The following is a 16980-nucleotide window of genomic DNA, read 5'->3' as shown; positions in this document are numbered from 1 at the left end:
GCTTCAACAGTTTTGGCATGTTTTAAACTTTGACAGAGTTTTGGCCAAATAACTCTGAAAAGGCTTTCACGTACATGTTTGATCAAGGTTTATGGGCCTCAAATAGTTAAAGTGTCAAGATTTTTTTGATAATTATTTACCTACAGGGTCTCAAGATTGCATCAAGACCAAATTTGTTTTGATTGATTAAGGACTTAAAGACAAGTTCGAAAAGAGCAATTTTTACTCTTTTGGCCACTGATGAAAATCTTTCCATTTTTGGTAAATACATGTAATTACAAAGTTGTAAAGGCTACAGCAAAGTATACAACTAAAAAAGAATAACAAGCCTAGGCCATTTGTACCTTTAGATATAACTGATTATCTGCTATAGCGCCCCCTTGAGGCCAATCAACGCCATATTTTAATGGATGATAGAAGGCCCCGAGATACATGTAGGGTATACGTATCGTCCTGATTGGTCATTGTTTAGCATGTCAAAAGCTTGCTGGAATCTGATTGGCTAATACCGATCGCAAAAATTTGCATATCAAATTTTCCTTCTGTAAAACATTAGGACATAGGCCATAGATGATACATGCCAAAGGAGAGCTTCAGAGCTTGTACGGTTCCTGAGAAACAGATTTTTAGCTTTGGCTCCGCCCCCTGGGGGCGTATGTCTACACAGATTGACAGGCTACCTCAGAATCATGTTGGCATCAAAGGTCTAAAGTGGCATTAGTGTAGGTTTAAGCATTCAAAAGTTACAGCTGTTAGAGTAAATTTGGGTGTGCCACGGTAAGATTAATTTGCATATGGCGGCCATATTGTTTACAAATTTCACAATTTTTTTGATAATTATTGAGGTTGGGACTCTGCTGAGTTGTTTGACACCAAATATGACAGGATTGGTCAATGACCCTAGGACAAGTTCTCAAAAGTAGGTTTTGCATATTATGCTAAATAGCAAAAAATCTAAGTGGGCGGAGCTTAGTGGTTCTATTGACCTTTTTGATTTGCCATTAACCAAGGAATCATATAATGCAAGAATTTTTGCTCTAGCTATCAGGGCGTAGGAGTTACGAGGCCAAACGCGTTAACCTTCGCCATAGCGCCCCCTTGAGGCCGATCGGGCTCATCTTTTGAATCTGAGTAGCGGTGAGAAGTACTACCATATGACCAAGTCTCAGCCCTGTAGGCCTTACGGTTTCTTCTGCCCAATCACTTCTATGGCAGAAAAAGAATAAGAACTATAATAATAATCAGAACAATTACAATAGGGTTTCTAGCACTACGTGCTCGAACCCCTAATAATAATAATCAGAACAATTACAATAGGGTTTCTAGCACTACGTGCTCGAACCCCTAATAATAATAATAATCAGAACAATTACAATAGGGTTTCTAGCACTACGTGCTCGAACCCCTAATAATAATCAGAACAATTACAATAGGGTTTCTAGCACTACGTGCTCGAACCCCTAATAATCAGAACAATTACAATAGGGTTTCTAGCACTACGTGCTCGAACCCCTAATAATAATCAGAACAATTACAATAGGGTTTCTAGCACTACGTGCTCGAACCCCTAATAATAATAATAATAATAATAATAATAATAATCAGAACAATTACAATAGGGTTTCTAGCACTACGTGCTCGAACCCCTAATAATCAGAACAATTACAATAGGGTTTCTAGCACTACGTGCTCGAACCCCTAATAATAATAATAATCAGAACAATTACAATAGGGTTTCTAGCACTACGTGCTCGAACCCCTAATAATAATAATAATCAGAACAATTACAATAGGGTTTCTAGCACTACGTGCTCGAACCCCTAATAATCAGAACAATTACAATAGGGTTTCTAGCACTACGTGCTCGAACCCCTAATAATCAGAACAATTACAATAGGGTTTCTAGCACTACGTGCTCAAACCCCTAATAATAATAATAATAATAAGAAGAAAAATCTTAGCAAAAACAATAGGGTTCTACGCACCTTCGGTGCTTGAACCCTAATAATAATAATAATAATAATAATAATCCTTCCAAAAACAATAGGGCTTTGCACCTCCGGTGCAGGCTTCACCTGCGCCTTCGGTGCTCGGGCCCTAACTAGAGGCAGCGGGGAAACCTCTGCAAAGTAGCGGCTGCACTACCGACAGGGGATGAGTCTCGCTGCAGTGAAACAGAAGGCTAGGCTACCAGTAGTGATGCCACCACGGCTTCTGAATGCTGTATTATATAACTGTAACAACAGAGCATCTATAAGCAGCAGGTTAGAAATGTAACTAGCTAACTGATGGTAATCACAGCAGCCCTTGATTCACTTCATGAGCGGAAAATACTCCTTTCCCTCTGGGATTCTTAAAATGACAGCCCAAGTAGTTAGCCTACTTTTGCTCAAAATACTACAAATTTATTTTTGTTAAGAGTGGCCCTAAAACGCAGTTGTAATAACTCTCTCTCAGTGACTGACTGTAACCTGGCAATTGAGACTGCATCACAGCCAGTTTTTTTTCCGCGTGCACGGTGCAATCTATTTTCACCAGAGAGATCCCATATCCAAAAACTTAGAATACATTTATTGGTTTATGATACAGCCAGGCACACAGAATACTGTGCAATGCAAGGTAACACTGAGGTAGTAAAAACATGAACTAATACAATTTGTATTCTCTTTTGTTTTTTCTCTTTAATTAAAATGTCAGGTCCCATGGCATCCAAATACAGCTGGACTGCCCTGCAGAATATGGGTGTGGGACGATATGATTTCTGAAAGTCACTCACTCGTCTGTTTGCACAAACAGTTCTATCCAGACACAGTGAGTCACAATCACTACTCCCTTCTGCGCTGTACACTGTGGGTGGCCTTCTACAATGTGTTTCCAGTAGACATGTGACAAGATTGAGGAATGTGAAATGTGAGAGGACTTGAGCAGTATTGTAAAGCATGCAGTAGAAATGTACCATTTGATTGAAAAATGAATTTAAATCAGTATGGTTTAGCAGTAGACATGGACATAAGGGCAGTGATGTTATAAAGCAGTCAAACAGGTAGTTCAAAAAGGAGCACTATTCTTACTCTAAGAACCTTTATTTATCTGAACCCCAGACAGCCTATGATGGGAACGATCCACCCTACTAGCACACTAAATGAAAAATGTAGCAAAAAGAAAACAAAAAGCTTATTTGACCAAATTAAACACCACAAATAAAACTTTTGTCAGTCATTTTGGTTTTAATGAACTTTGTTGCCTGCCTGTTGAATCTAATCTAAAATTAGTTGTTTCACACAAAATATCTATATAACAAAGGCATGATCCTTCTCTTCCAAGTAATCTAATTTCATATTAATACATCATATATTTAAAAATATATCTTAAAATTTAAAATGGTTGTTTTAGCATTTATATACCACATAAGTCATATACAATTAAACCTTCTTAGCACTTTATAACCTTTACCTCCAGTAGCACCTCACGAGCAATTGAGGATACAGTTTATATACATTAACATTCATACATTTCAAGCAGACAGGCTTTGTAGTAGTTAGAGAACATGGTGCCATGTCTTGTCCAAAGCCTTCAGCAGTCAGCAGCTACTGTTCTTGAACTCGCCATTTTCTGTGATGGAGAGTTTGGTGGGGTTGGTGGGTGAAAGGCCATTGCGAATGTTATGCACACTGTAGCGTTCTTTGACCTGAGTGAGGGCGCTCATTAATCGCGCGTTAGCTGCATCCAGGGAGCTGATTCGCTTCTCCTGTAACACAGACAGACAGACAGACACACACACACACACACACACACACACACACGCACACAAACACATAGTATTATATAACTACTGTATTGGCATTTTTTTCTCATTATTATTAGGGGTCCAAGCATCAAGCATTCCTATTTATCAAGCTCTAATGTCCAGTCAAAAGGCAACTCTTCATAAATTAAAGTGCCTCACTTTTTCAAACCCAATTGGACAGAATACAGGATTTATGACTAGAAAAAGGGAACGGCTTGCACTGGGCTTAATAGGCCTATGGCAATCGAAATGCTTGAGCGCTTTTTTGGGCTGACACATGCTCATTGACGCTTGCAGGGATATTTAGGTGACCTACTGTTATGCTCAACATTATTAAGGTGGCGCTATAGAACCAAAAATGTTTCTCAACATCCACTTTGAGTTGAAACTATCTACAGAATATCGAAGTAAAGATTTTTTAGTCTTTTGGCTGAAGCATATAAATCAATCAGTGCATATATTTAAATCTAGTTCTTTACATTTATTGCAGGTTGTGAAAATGTTAAAATAAACTTTCTGTAAAGTTTTATAAGCATGACAATAAATTTTAAATTATTGCAAAAATGTTTTTTATTTCCATATTGCTGCAACATGACAAGGGTATCAAGATTTTACTGTGCTTCTACAGGTCAATCATGACATAACATAAAAGCCTTCTTGCCTTCTTGGTCCAAAGATTCGTGGTTCGAAACCAACTTGGAACGCAGCTACAGAACAATGCAATCGAAACCTTGTACACAGACTATGTTGAAAGATAATGTTCATTCTCAGACAGAAGTTATAATGATTGTACCTAATAATGATACTAAAATGTGAAGTAGTGTGCAGTTCTTTAGAAGGCATCAAAGTTTGATGCCAATTATTGCTGTTGCTATAAAAACAAAAAAAGCAATTTCTCAACAACTACTTGGCCAATAAAGAGAGCGCAATAATAAAAAAACATATTGTTGCTGTTTATAAAAGTAAAAAAAAAAAAAAAAAACATCGATCACATTTTCACAAACCAGGTCTTAAAACGGCAAACTTTTGTTTCCCTCCTTTTCCTTATTTTGGTTGTAGTACTTAAATAAGCAGTTATAGATGGACCTATAACTTTGAAATAATGACTAAATCAACATGGATATTTATCCACCAATATTTCAAAAAGGCAATAATAATGCTTGTAATTTTCTTCTGAAAAAAAGCAGTAACCGCAAGTCATCTAAACACCAAAAATTGCATATTGGTACAGTAATGTACCCTCTGCTCAGTCAAAAGAAATGACCACACTTGCCTGGCCTGATAATAAAACTTCAGAGCAATATTTTGCAATTTGGGTCAATTCTATTTACTCTGGGAAGTTTTCTGCATCACTGTTTTTGTACATTTTGAGGTCACCACAGCCATATTTAGCAAAAACTAACAAACATATTTTTTAATTATTTGTGGATTTTTGACAGAGAGATTACACTTGTAGTGCAGAAAACTATCTGAAGAGTCTAAAAGCGACAAGACCTAATCTCCTAATCTCTACTTATCTGAGTTCAATAGAGTTATTACAAGTTTAGCAGCGAGTATGTACAATTTTAGTGGAGAAAAAGAGCCAAAACGTCCAAAAGTGGTGCGAGTGTTCAGTTGTAGTGCAGAAAACGGCCCAAAGAGTTAAAAAGCTGTGAGAGTGTACAGTTGTAGTGCAGAAAATGAGCTGAAGAGTTTAAAAGTGGCGGTATTGTAAAGTTGTAGTACAGAAAACGAGCCAAATAGTTAAAAAGCTGTAAGAGTGTACAATTGTAGTGCAGAAACCGGACCAGAGTCTAAAAGCTGTGAGAGTGCAGAAAATGAGCCAAAAAGCCTAAAAGCGGTGAGAGTGTACAGTTGTAGTGCAGAAAACGGGCCAAGGAGTTAAAAAGCGGCAAGCGTGTACAGTTGTAGCGCAGAACACAGGCCAGAGTCTAAAAGCTGTGAGAGTGTATAGTTGCAGCACAGAAAACAGGGCAAAGAGTTGAAAAGCTGTGAGAATGTACAATTGCAGCGCAGAAAACGAGCCAAAGAGGTAAAAAGCTGTGAAAGGGTACAGCTGTATAGTAGAAAATGGGCCAAAGACTTAAACAAGCTGTAAGAATGTGCAGTTGTAGTGCAGAAAACAGGCCAAAGAGGGTATCGCAGCGCTGATGTTTAAAACATATCTGGATATACAGCGATTTTTCTAAAAGAAAGGTAACAGCGCTAACCATGTCACCTGTGATGAGATGTTTCTGATTAAAAAGACTTGTCTCTGAATCAAAAAACAAAGATTAAACCCACTGTGTGTTTAAAAAAATACAGCTTGTGACTCAGTTAGCTTAACTTTAGAATTAGCTAGCTTAGATAGATAGTCAAGGTTTGAGAAAAAAAAACATGTTTAGCTTGCCCTGTTGTACCTGATCAGCCAATAACTATTTCATTTTAAAATTGTTTTTATTAATTTAGGATTGCAGGACTTACTGTAAGCTATAATTAACGAAAATTAATTTAGCGAGAAGCTGGATGTTGTGGATAGCCAGAATTCAGTACTATACTTAGTTTAAAATAGTTTCTTACCCCTGTTCTCTGCCCCATAATTGTATGCTTTTCACGGGATCCAACTGATCAGCTAATGAACTACACATTAAAGTGTTAAAAAGTATATATCGGGATATATATAGTAAAATGTGTCTGTGTGTGTATATAACATTGATCATAACTTTGACCCGCATATCATGTCATATCATCAGTAAAAGGTTAATTTACTTTATTCATGACTGGAACTTACTGTATTTTTTTTCTTTCTCTCAAGAAAGTGTTTATTTTAAAGAAATTGTTGACTGCATGTTTAAATAATTGATATTTATGACAAAATGTTTACTATATACAGGGCCATCTCAAAAAATAGAATATCATTGAAAAGTTACTTTATTTCAGTAAAAAAAGAAAAACGTGAAACTTATATATTTTATAGATGTATTACACACAGAGTGATCTATTTTAAGCATTTATTATTTTATTATTGATGATTATGTCTTACAGCCAATGAAACCCAAAAATCAGTGTATTAGAAAATTAGAATATTATATAAGACCAATTGGTACTTTCTGCAGTGTGGGGAGTTTGCCAAGTCCTGCTAGAAAATGAAATCTGCATCTCCATAAAAGTTGTCAGCAGAGGGAAGCAAATGCTGTAAGATTTTGTGGGAAAACACTGCACTGACTTTGTACTTGATAAAACACAGTGGATCAACACTGTATAATAAAACTAGAATAAAAAAATAAAAATAAATAAATCTGTGAGAGCAAATATTTTTTCACACTAATGTATATGAATCACATAGTTTGACATTTTATACAAATTATTACAAATTAACACATTAGGCTTTGATGTACCTGTGCATCAATGATCCTCTGTTTAGCATCGATGACTGCCTGCATCTCTGCATGATCTCTCTTCAGCTCCTCTTCCACTGCCATTAATCTAAAAGAAAAATGAAACAAATATTTTAAAACATATATGCAGGACATACAGTGAGTCCAAGAAGTATTTGATCCCTTGTTGATTTTCTTCGTTGGCCCACTAATAAAGACATGATCATTCTATACTTTTAATGGTAGATGTATTCTTACATGGAGAGACAGAATATTAAAAAGAAAATCCAGAAAATAAATCTAAGGAATATATATTAATTGATTTGTATTTCATGGAGTGAAATAAGTATTTGATCCCTTAGTATTCATTAGCAGTTCTGGCTTTTACAGACCAGTTAGACACTCCCAATCAACTTGTTACCTGACCTGAAGCCACCTGTTCTCACTAATCACCTGTGTGAAAAACACCTGTCCACAGAATCAGACAGATCACACAGATTTCAAGTCTCCAACATGGGTAAAACCAAAGAGCTGTCACAGGACCTCAGAGTCAGAATTGTTGACCTTCACAAAGCTGGAATGGGCTACAAAAAGATTAGTAAGGTGTTGGATGTGAAAGTAACAACTATTGGTGCAATTATCAGAAAGTTTAAAGAGTATAACATGACAATCAACAGACCTCGGCCCGGTGCTCCAAAGAAGATTTCGCCTCGAGGGGTGGCAATGATGCTGAGAACGGTCAGAAATCGTCCTGCAACCACTCGGCAGGAGTTAGCAAATGACCTGAAGGCAGCTGGGACCACAGTTTGCAAGGAAACAATTGGCAACACTTTGCGCAACAATGGATTCACATCCTGCAGTGCCCGAAAGGTACCCCTGCTGAAGAGAGCACATGTGGAGGCGCGCCTCAAGTATGCCAATGATCATTTGAAAGATGAACCAAGTTATTGGGAGAAGGTTTTGTGGTCAGACGAGACCAAAATTGAACTTTTTGGCCTCAACTCCACCCGCCATGTGTGGAGGAAGAAAAATGCTGCCTATGACCCCAAGAACACTGTGCCCACCGTCAAGCATGGAGGTGGAAGCATAATGTTTTGGGGGTGTTTCTCTGCCAAGGGTACAGGGCTACTTCACCGCATCACTGGGAAGATGGATGGAGCCATGTACCGCACAATCCTGAGGGACAACCTCCTCCCCTCTGCCAGGGATCTGAAAATGGGCCGTGGTTGGGTCTTCCAACATGATAACGACCCTAAACATACAGCAAAGGATTGGCTCAAGAAAAATCACATTAAGGTCATGGAGTGGCCCAGCCAGTCGCCAGACCTCAATCCGATCGAAAATCTATGGAGGGAGCTGAAGGTCAGAGTTGCCAAGCGACAGCCCACCAACCTTCATGATTTAGAGAGGATCTGCAAAGAAGAGTGGGCCAAAATTCCCCCTGGTGTGTGTGCTAAACTTGTGGTTAACTACAACAAACGTCTCACCGCTGTGCTTGCAAACAAAGGCTTTGCCACTAAGTATTGAGTGTGTTTGGCAAGAGGGATCAAATACTTATTTTCCTCATTGAAATACAAATTAATTAAAATATATTCTTTAAAATTATATTCTGGATTTTTGTCTTGATATTCTGTCTCTCCATGTTAGAATATATCTACCATTAAAAGTGCAGAAGGATAGTGTCTTTATTAGTGGGCAAACAAAGAAAATCAGCAAGGGATCAAATACTTCTTGGACTCACTGTATGTTTGTAGGGAGTTTTTTGCGGAGCGGGCGGTAACGGGACAAATTCATGCGGCTGCGGGCAGGAGCGGGTTAATTGTATATTGTTAATTGTAAATGTATTTACCTGGTTCTTTTTTGCTTTTATTTATAAAAATAATTTAATGTCGAAACATTACAAAGGACAAAAGCCAATAATTACTTCCAAATTATGTATACCACTGTGGTTTAAATAAAATGTCCCTTCACCACCTGAAGCAAACTACTACATAAGGCAAACTACCACCACTACTCTTATCTGAGGTGCTGTAAACTTGCAGTCTCTGAGGTTAGTAAGAAGAGAGGCTAGAAGAAAGAGTTTTATCTGTCTCTTCCTTTGTTGGTGTGGTCCTGATGAGTGCCAGTTTTAATCATAATGTCATTGCTGGTCTTTGTGACTGCACTTGAGGATACTTTCTTGTTTTTTTTTTTCCAACGTTCTTAAAACACCTTAATTTCTTAAAGTATTTTTTTCTTTACTTAGTTGAGAAGTTTTTACCATTATATGGTAAGAACATTATTCAAATAGAGCTTCTTCTTCACAACTTTACAACTGATGCTTCAAACACATTAAGAAGCATTTTTCATAGTTTGTATGTCTTTAGTATTAATCTACATGCAGATTTTTCAAATAATGAAAAACCACAGACTTTAAGTTATGGCCAAACTTTACGTATAACAATACAACAGAACATACCAACTGTGCAGCCTTTGTCCAAAGCACTGCAGTCGAGTGCACTTTTTAAATTAAAGCATTTTAATGTTGGCTCTGTTGTAAGTGGTGCTGCAGACCTGTGGGATTAAACCCATCCTGTGGTCCTGTGTTTGCATGCTTCTGTTTTGCAGATTCCAATTGTCAATGAAATGCATGGTTAGATATCCTACTTGACCATACATCAGTAGACATTCACAAGATTTAAGTCAATATTCTATCCGTAATGTGTGTTCCCTCTACACACCAATGACAGATAGCTAACACACAGAATCCAGAGAAAGACGAACACAAGGATGTCATTTAAGTGTTTTACTTAAATATTTTATCTTTTCTTTGGTTAGAATTTTGTTCATTCCCTGGTTCTTTGTTTTGTAAACGGCAAAGAACACAAATATACAATGATTTGTTTACAAACTACTTCAAAATACAATACACATGAATTTACATTGTTTACAGATAAAACTAATTTACCAAGTGAACTGCATTTACATTTCTAACATTTAGAATGTCAGCTCTTTAACACATGAACAACTTATTTATTGCTCCAACAGTATGTCTACAACATATGTATCTGCTTATAACAAACTATGAAATTAAAGTGAACTTACAAGCAAAGTCTTTCCCAGGCACAACAAGAAGGAAAAAAGAGGAGAAGCTCTTTGTCTGGCCTCATGGAGATTTTCTGACTACTTCCGGCTCTTTCTAGCCAACCTTTACCCTCAGAATCACATGTTCTGAATTAACCAATAGGAAAATACCTACAGCTTAACTGTTATACAAAAAAGCACCACTAGGTGCCGCAATTATGCACTAAATGAAAGGCTACATTATATGTGCCATGACACTCCCCGCCTGGTATTGGATAGATACCACTATTTTACCTAACAACCTAAAGATGAAGAATGTCCACAGGAAACTCTTAGTCTTTTGTAGACATTAGAAGAACTGTTTCTGTAACAGGTCTGAGGAATGACTTGATTGTCCCATGTCTTGAAACTCTGAGTTCTACCTTTCGGTCTTTTCCGTCACTGCAAGCAATGGCCTTGGTTACAAGAGCCATGTGCCCGTCATTGCGTTTAGCTTGGGCATGCTTGAGTAGGTCAATATCACCTTCTTTCAAGTTTGGACGTTCTTCTTGCCATTTGCTGCGGCTCTGGAGTATTGCTAGATATTCATGTTTCCATCTGCTCCAGAAGGTGTTGGCAAGGTGCTGCACCTGTCTCCACTGTTGTCTATGGATGTCTGATTCCTTGAAGTTTCCTAGAGATGGAAGTAGGGTGCAGGCCTTTTGAGTAAGCAGCATTGCTGGTGTCAACAAGAAAGGCGAGTCAGGGTCAGTCAAGATAGGGGTAAGGGGTCTGGAGTTGATGATTCCTGTGACCTCTGCCATGAACGTGACAACACATCATGTATCAAGCGAGAAGGACTGGTCTGCTGCAACATAGAGTCCAGTATGCGTCTGGCGACACCTATCATCCTCTCCCAGGCCCCTCCCATGTGGGAAGCATTAGGCGGATTAAAGACCCATGAACAACCTTCTTCACTAAGGGGCCTCTTCACATTGGAAGCATGAGGTTCAGTCAGTATGATCTCCAAATCTTTACAAGCCCCTACAAAGTTGGTCCCGCAGTCTGAGCGAATCTGCTTTGCAGGGCCCCGCAGAGCAAAGAATCTTCTCAAGGCATTTATAAAGGTGGCGGAGTCCATGCAGTCAATCATTTTGATGTGTACAGCACCAGTACTCAAGCAGGTGAAGAGAACAGCCCATCTCTTGTTTGAAGCTTGTCCTCCTCGTGTACGTCTGGCAACCACTGTCCACGGGCCAAACACATCCAGGCCGACACACGTGAATGGTGGTTCAGTGCTGAGACGATCAGCAGGTAAGTCTGCCATCTTCTGTTCAGTAACTTTCCCACAAAGCTTTTTGCATGTTACACATTTGTGGATGATGCTGTTGATAAGCCTCCTAACACCTACAATCCAGTAGCCTGCAGCGCGAACAGCAGCTTCTGTGAGTATGCGGCCCTGATGACTGACTCGACTGTGGTAGTGATCCACGAGAAGTTTTGCAACATGACTGCTCCCTACAGTCAAGCTCCTCTTCGAATGCTTCCTGCTGCACACTCTTGATGATAACTGCTTTTGTTTGTGACAGTTCATCGATTGTGCGTGGACTTGTACAGTGGTGCCATGATCTGCAGGATGTCTTCTGATTCTCCTTCGTCTTGTATGACTGGACAATGTGTATGAGAGAAGTCATGGCTCTAAGTAATGTCCTCCATGAAGAGAATCGCTCAAAGTGTTGAGATTCAAGGTGGGAGCTCTTTGTATTTACAGCAGTGGCAAGAGAACGGACTAACTTGTCCTCATCTGGATCAATGAGGTCAAACCTCTCCTCTTTCGGAGAGAGTTCCTCAACCTTTGATAGGAAAGCTGGTCCTGTGAGCCATGTTGTGGAGGTCAGCGAGGCTGCTGGTACAGAGCGAGTGGCATGGTCTGCAGGATTATGCCTTGTGGAGACATAATGTCACTGATTGGTCATGAGACCTTTCGTATACGTTGCACTCTATTGGCCACATATACGTAGAAACGTCTTGTCTGGTTGTAAATATACCCTAGGACCACTCTGCTGTCTGTATAGAATTCGGTGGCATCTAGAGTGAGGTCTAGTTATCTTGTGACTATCTCTGCTATCTCTGCAGCTAGTACAGCAGCTCCCAGTTCCAATCTGGGACTGGTATGAGCTTGTGGAGCTAGCTTTGCCCTGCCAATGACAAATCCAGTGTGACTTGTTCCTTCTTCATCAATAATGCGAAGATATGCTACTGCTGCTACTGCTTTGACAGACGCATATGAGAATATATGAAGCTCCTTCCTCCGAGCTGTAGAGAGAGTGCTGGCAATGTATGATCTGCGAATCTCCAAATGCTCAAGCTCATGCAGAGATCTCCTCCAGGTGTTCCATTCCTCTTCCTTGTCTTCAGGAAGAGTAGAATCTCAGTCTAGAGCCTCACTTGACAATTCTCGCAACAAGAACTTTCCTTGGATGGTAACTGGCGTAGCGAACCCAAGTGGGTCAAAAAGACTGTTAACTGTAGCAAGTATTCCTCTGCGTGTGAAGGGCTTCTTTGTTTCAGCCACACAGAAAGTGAATATGTCCTTCTTAAGGTTCCAACTAAGTCCAAGGATGCGTTGGATGGGAACAGAATCAACTTCCATCCGAAGGTCTTTGAGTCCTTTTGCTCTGTCTTCAATTGGGAATGCTTCTATTACATCTTCACTGTTGGATGCAAACTTGTGAAGCCTCAAATTTGGGTTGGCGAGCATCTTCTGTGTTCGTGCTACTATGTCGATAGCTTCAGCAGCAGTGGGCATTGACAAAATCCCATCGTCTACATAGAACCTTCTCTTCACAAAGTGCGAGACATCTGACCCATATTCCTTTTCACCATGTTTAGCTGCAAGTCATTTTCTGACCTGTTAAAGATGGTGCTTCCTATGATGTCATCCAAGACAAGGTTGTCAGAGGCCAGAGAAACTTTGGGCAGCTGGTTGTCACCAAACTTCTCCTTAACGCAAAACTGATTAGGACATGGAGAAAAAAGGGTAGGAAGTCCATTGTCAAGTATGTGAGTGTGGTAAGAACTCACAGCTGCAGGCTTATGCACTAGCCCTAGACAAACATCTCCTACTATGACCCAATCCAGGTCAAGTCTCTGGGCGTAGGGTGTGTTACTGGGTCCATTCCGTCTTTCACGCACCTTGTGAACTTGAAGGATGTCATGACCCAGGAGGAGAAGAATCTTGGCTTCTGGGTCGAGCAGAGGAATATGACGAGCAATGGGCCTTAGATGAGAATGCGAGTGGGCTGCATCAGGGGTCAGTATTTCAGTCCTGCCATTCGGCATTGGATTGCATTCAATCAAGATTGGCAATTTCAGCTTTGTTCTTCCATCTAAGGACTCTACAATGAAACCTGTGGCTCTTCTCCCTGTGGTTTCTGTAGTCCCAGAGCATGTCTGTAGGGTGTATGCTGAGTTCACACCTTGAACATCCATTAGGTTGAAGGACTGCGTTTTGGCAAGCAAACGATTGCTCTGATTGTCCAAGATCACGTAGAGCTTGATTGCCTTATTTGGATAGCCCTCTGGATAAACCTTGGTTAAGCAGATCTTTGAACAGGGTCTTGTATTTCTACCATCTCCGTGGACTCCGGTATGTTTTGAAGTGACTGCAGATTCAGCTCCCTGGTTTCACTCAATCATTTTAAACTTTTAATATCTAACCACCTTCAGACAGCCTGTACCTGTTTTACTCAATCTTAATTATTTATTTTACTTCATGTTTTAGTTCTCTTATTTTTTTTATTTTATTTTATTTTTTTAAATATATATTTATATTCCTTTTATTTATTTTATATAATTTATATATTTATATATTTATTTATTTTTATTTATTTTATTATTTTTGTTTTTGTATTTACTTTCTTATAATTATTTTATTTTAATATTTATTTTTTTTAATTATGTTTTATCAGTAATACTGTTATTATATATTTTTATTATTTTTTTTTTATTCTTATTACTAAATAGTTTTATTTTTTAGTTTCAGTTTTATTCTTCTGTTTCATAAATATTAAATATTTGCTTTTAATTTTGCTTTTTCAATCACTATTGTATTTGCTCGGCTACATTGAAAATGAGGGTCACCCTCAATGTACTTCCGAGTTTAAAATAAAGGTTGATTGATTTCTCTCTCCCTGCCATGCTCTGTAGGAGGGAGGTTAAAAGGAGAAGGTCCTGGATGCAAGGCTGAGACATGAGCATCACTGCCACATTCCATACACTTGATTGCTGCTCTGCAGTTCCTGGCTGGATGGCTGACTGTAGCACAACATCTGAAGCAAATGGCGCTTTCTTTCAAGAATGCCTTTCTCTCTACTAATGGCTTGCTCCTGAAACCTCTACATCGTGTGAGAGGATGAGGTTTTTTGTGAAGGGGACATTTCTTGTCCACATTCTCCAAATTGCTACTTAGACCACTTAATTGACTTGTGTCATCTAAGGAGACTTCCGTCTTATGGGTGTAGACTGAGCTTTTTGCTTGTCGCCTGGCTGGATGTTCCAGTTTCAATGAGGTTTGGGTTCCTGGTGAAGAAATAAAGCTTGAGTCATTGCGTGTCCGTGCCTCTCTGCAGATGAATTCACAGAAGAATGTGAATGGAGGAAAGACAACATGATTTACTGCTTTGTACTGGGATCCTTGTGTCATCCACTTTTCTTGAAGGTAGGGTAGTTTTTCTACAATGGGAGCTACACCACGGGCAGTGTCGAGATAGGTCAGCCCAGGTAAGTAACCTTTATATTTAGCAGAATCCACCTCCTGTAGGAGATCTCCAAGCTCCCTTAGTTTTACAGGGTCTTTGTTGCTGATCTTTGGGAAGTTATCGATTCTGTCAAAAAGACTCTTTTCAATAACTTCTGGAGACCCATAGCATTCTTCCAAACGCTCCCAAGCCTGTCTAAGACCTTTAGTAGGATTGCCTACATGCACAGCTCGAATCCTCCTCACTTGGTGTGCAGACTGTTCTCCTAACCATCTTGACATGAGGTCTAGCTGCTCACTAGCTGATAGGTGTAATCCCTCTATGGCATTCATGAACGATGACCTCCATGCCCAGTAGTTCTCTGGATAAGAGATAAGTAGCTCACGGCATGCCAAATACCTAGCAATCTCACTTGTGTTAGCATCTTTGTTTAATGCAGGCTGTGGTGTAGATTCAAAGGACAACTGGTTGATTGGAGGTGCTGACTTCTGAGGCTGCTGTTTTCTCTCATCATTCAGCCTTTCATATGGAACATTGTCCTTTGTAGCTCTAGGTTGATACTGTCTTATGGGTGTTTCGGCTCTGAGTTCACAAACAATAGGCTCTAGGGATGGCTGATATGGTTCAATTCCTAAAGAAGTTGCAAGCCCTACCTCTGCCTGACACTGAATGTAGTTGTGAACACGTAGTTGTGAAACTTCTTTTACTTCTGACTTCCTATCTTCGCTCTCACATTCTGCTGCTGCCTCCAGCACTTTCATTTCGGCCATAGCTGCAGCTACCTCACTTTCATGCTTTATAGCTGCTAAATTCGCTTCCATACGTGCCTCTGTGAGTAATTGAGCCTTTTCAATCATGACTTTAGATTCCTTTTAAATATACGCAGCCCTGGCTTGGGCAGCCTCCAACTTAGCTCGAGCCCTGGTTGCAGCTATGCTAGCTGAGGAGCTTCTTGATCTACTTGAGGTAATGGAAGCTATGGATCTCGTCTCCAATGCTTGGCTTTGCTCTGTAAACACTGTACTCTTTTTCATTTTCGTTTTCTCTGACATCATGTATTGCAAATGCCACCCAGGCGTATGAAGCCTGATGATGAATGAGAAGTGAATGAGACAAAGCTTGCTTTCCTTGAAATGTAGTGCCCGCTGAGAGGTTGCTTTTTACTTTTCTGTCCGTAATGTGTGTTCGCTCTACACACCAATGACAGATAGCTAACACACAGAATCCAGAAAAAGATGAACACAAGGATGTCATTTAAGTGTTTTACTTAAATATTTTATCTTTTCTTATGTTAGAATTTTGTTCATTCCCTGGTTCTTTGTTTTGTAAACTGCAAAGAACAAAAATATACAATGATTTGTTTACAAACTACTTCAAAATACAATACACATGAATTTACATTGTTTACAGATATAACTAGTTTACCAAATGAACTGCATTTACATTTCTAACATTTAGAATTTCAGCTCTTTAACACATGAACAAGAAGGAAAAAAGAGGAGAAGCTCTTTGTCTGGCCGCATGACTACTTCCGGCTCTTTCTAGCCAACCTTTACCCTCAGAATCACATGTTCTGAATTAACCAATAGGAAAATACCTACAGCTTAACTGTTATACAAAAAAAGCACCACTAGGTGCCGTAATTATGCACTAAATGAAAGGCTACATTATATGTGCCATGACAGTCAAGCTTCAAGTTTTGCCCTGCATTCTTCATAACCCAGTGGCAGTGCAGTCTGTAAAAACGTACTTTAACCAGGTTTGAACCCTTCCTCCTCCTCTGTGCTAAGCAGCATCAAATATTTGGCCCTAAAATAGGTGAATGCTTTTGGTTATGTCAAAAGTTATCTGCCTTCTCGATTTTTTGTGTGAAGTAGTTTGGAAGTCACCAAAACTGACTGATGTTTTGAATCTCAGGGCACTTGCTACTTGCTATCTTTAAAAATCTTGCTAGCTACTGCATACACTACATGCTTTGCTGCCTGGTATCCCTCTACCGAAGGAGTAACTTTTTCCTCATTCACTCCTCTCAATG

General features: G+C 39.4%; 1 protein-coding gene across 7 annotated transcripts in view; it reads right to left on the bottom strand.

Annotated features, from left to right (window-relative positions):
* Positions 1 to 2563: 2563 nt before the first annotated feature.
* rasal2 (RAS protein activator like 2) overlaps positions 2564 to 16980 on the bottom strand; it is a 207202-nt gene continuing 192785 nt past the window's right edge. For all 7 annotated transcript variants that reach the window (XM_049483149.1, XM_049483146.1, XM_022663442.2 and 4 more), the window contains 2 exons: positions 7165 to 7252; positions 2564 to 3748 (listed from right to left, as the gene is read on the bottom strand). In XM_049483149.1, coding sequence (XP_049339106.1) covers positions 3581 to 3748; positions 7165 to 7252 — 256 coding nt within the window. In that variant the 3' untranslated portion in view covers positions 2564 to 3580. The remainder of the gene's footprint in view (positions 3749 to 7164; positions 7253 to 16980) is intronic.

The sequence above is a fragment of the Astyanax mexicanus genome, chromosome 8, assembly GCF_023375975.1.
Source record: "Astyanax mexicanus isolate ESR-SI-001 chromosome 8, AstMex3_surface, whole genome shotgun sequence".
Classification (NCBI taxonomy): Eukaryota; Metazoa; Chordata; class Actinopteri; order Characiformes; family Acestrorhamphidae; genus Astyanax; species Astyanax mexicanus.
This window is presented reverse-complemented; position numbering and strand designations above follow the sequence as displayed.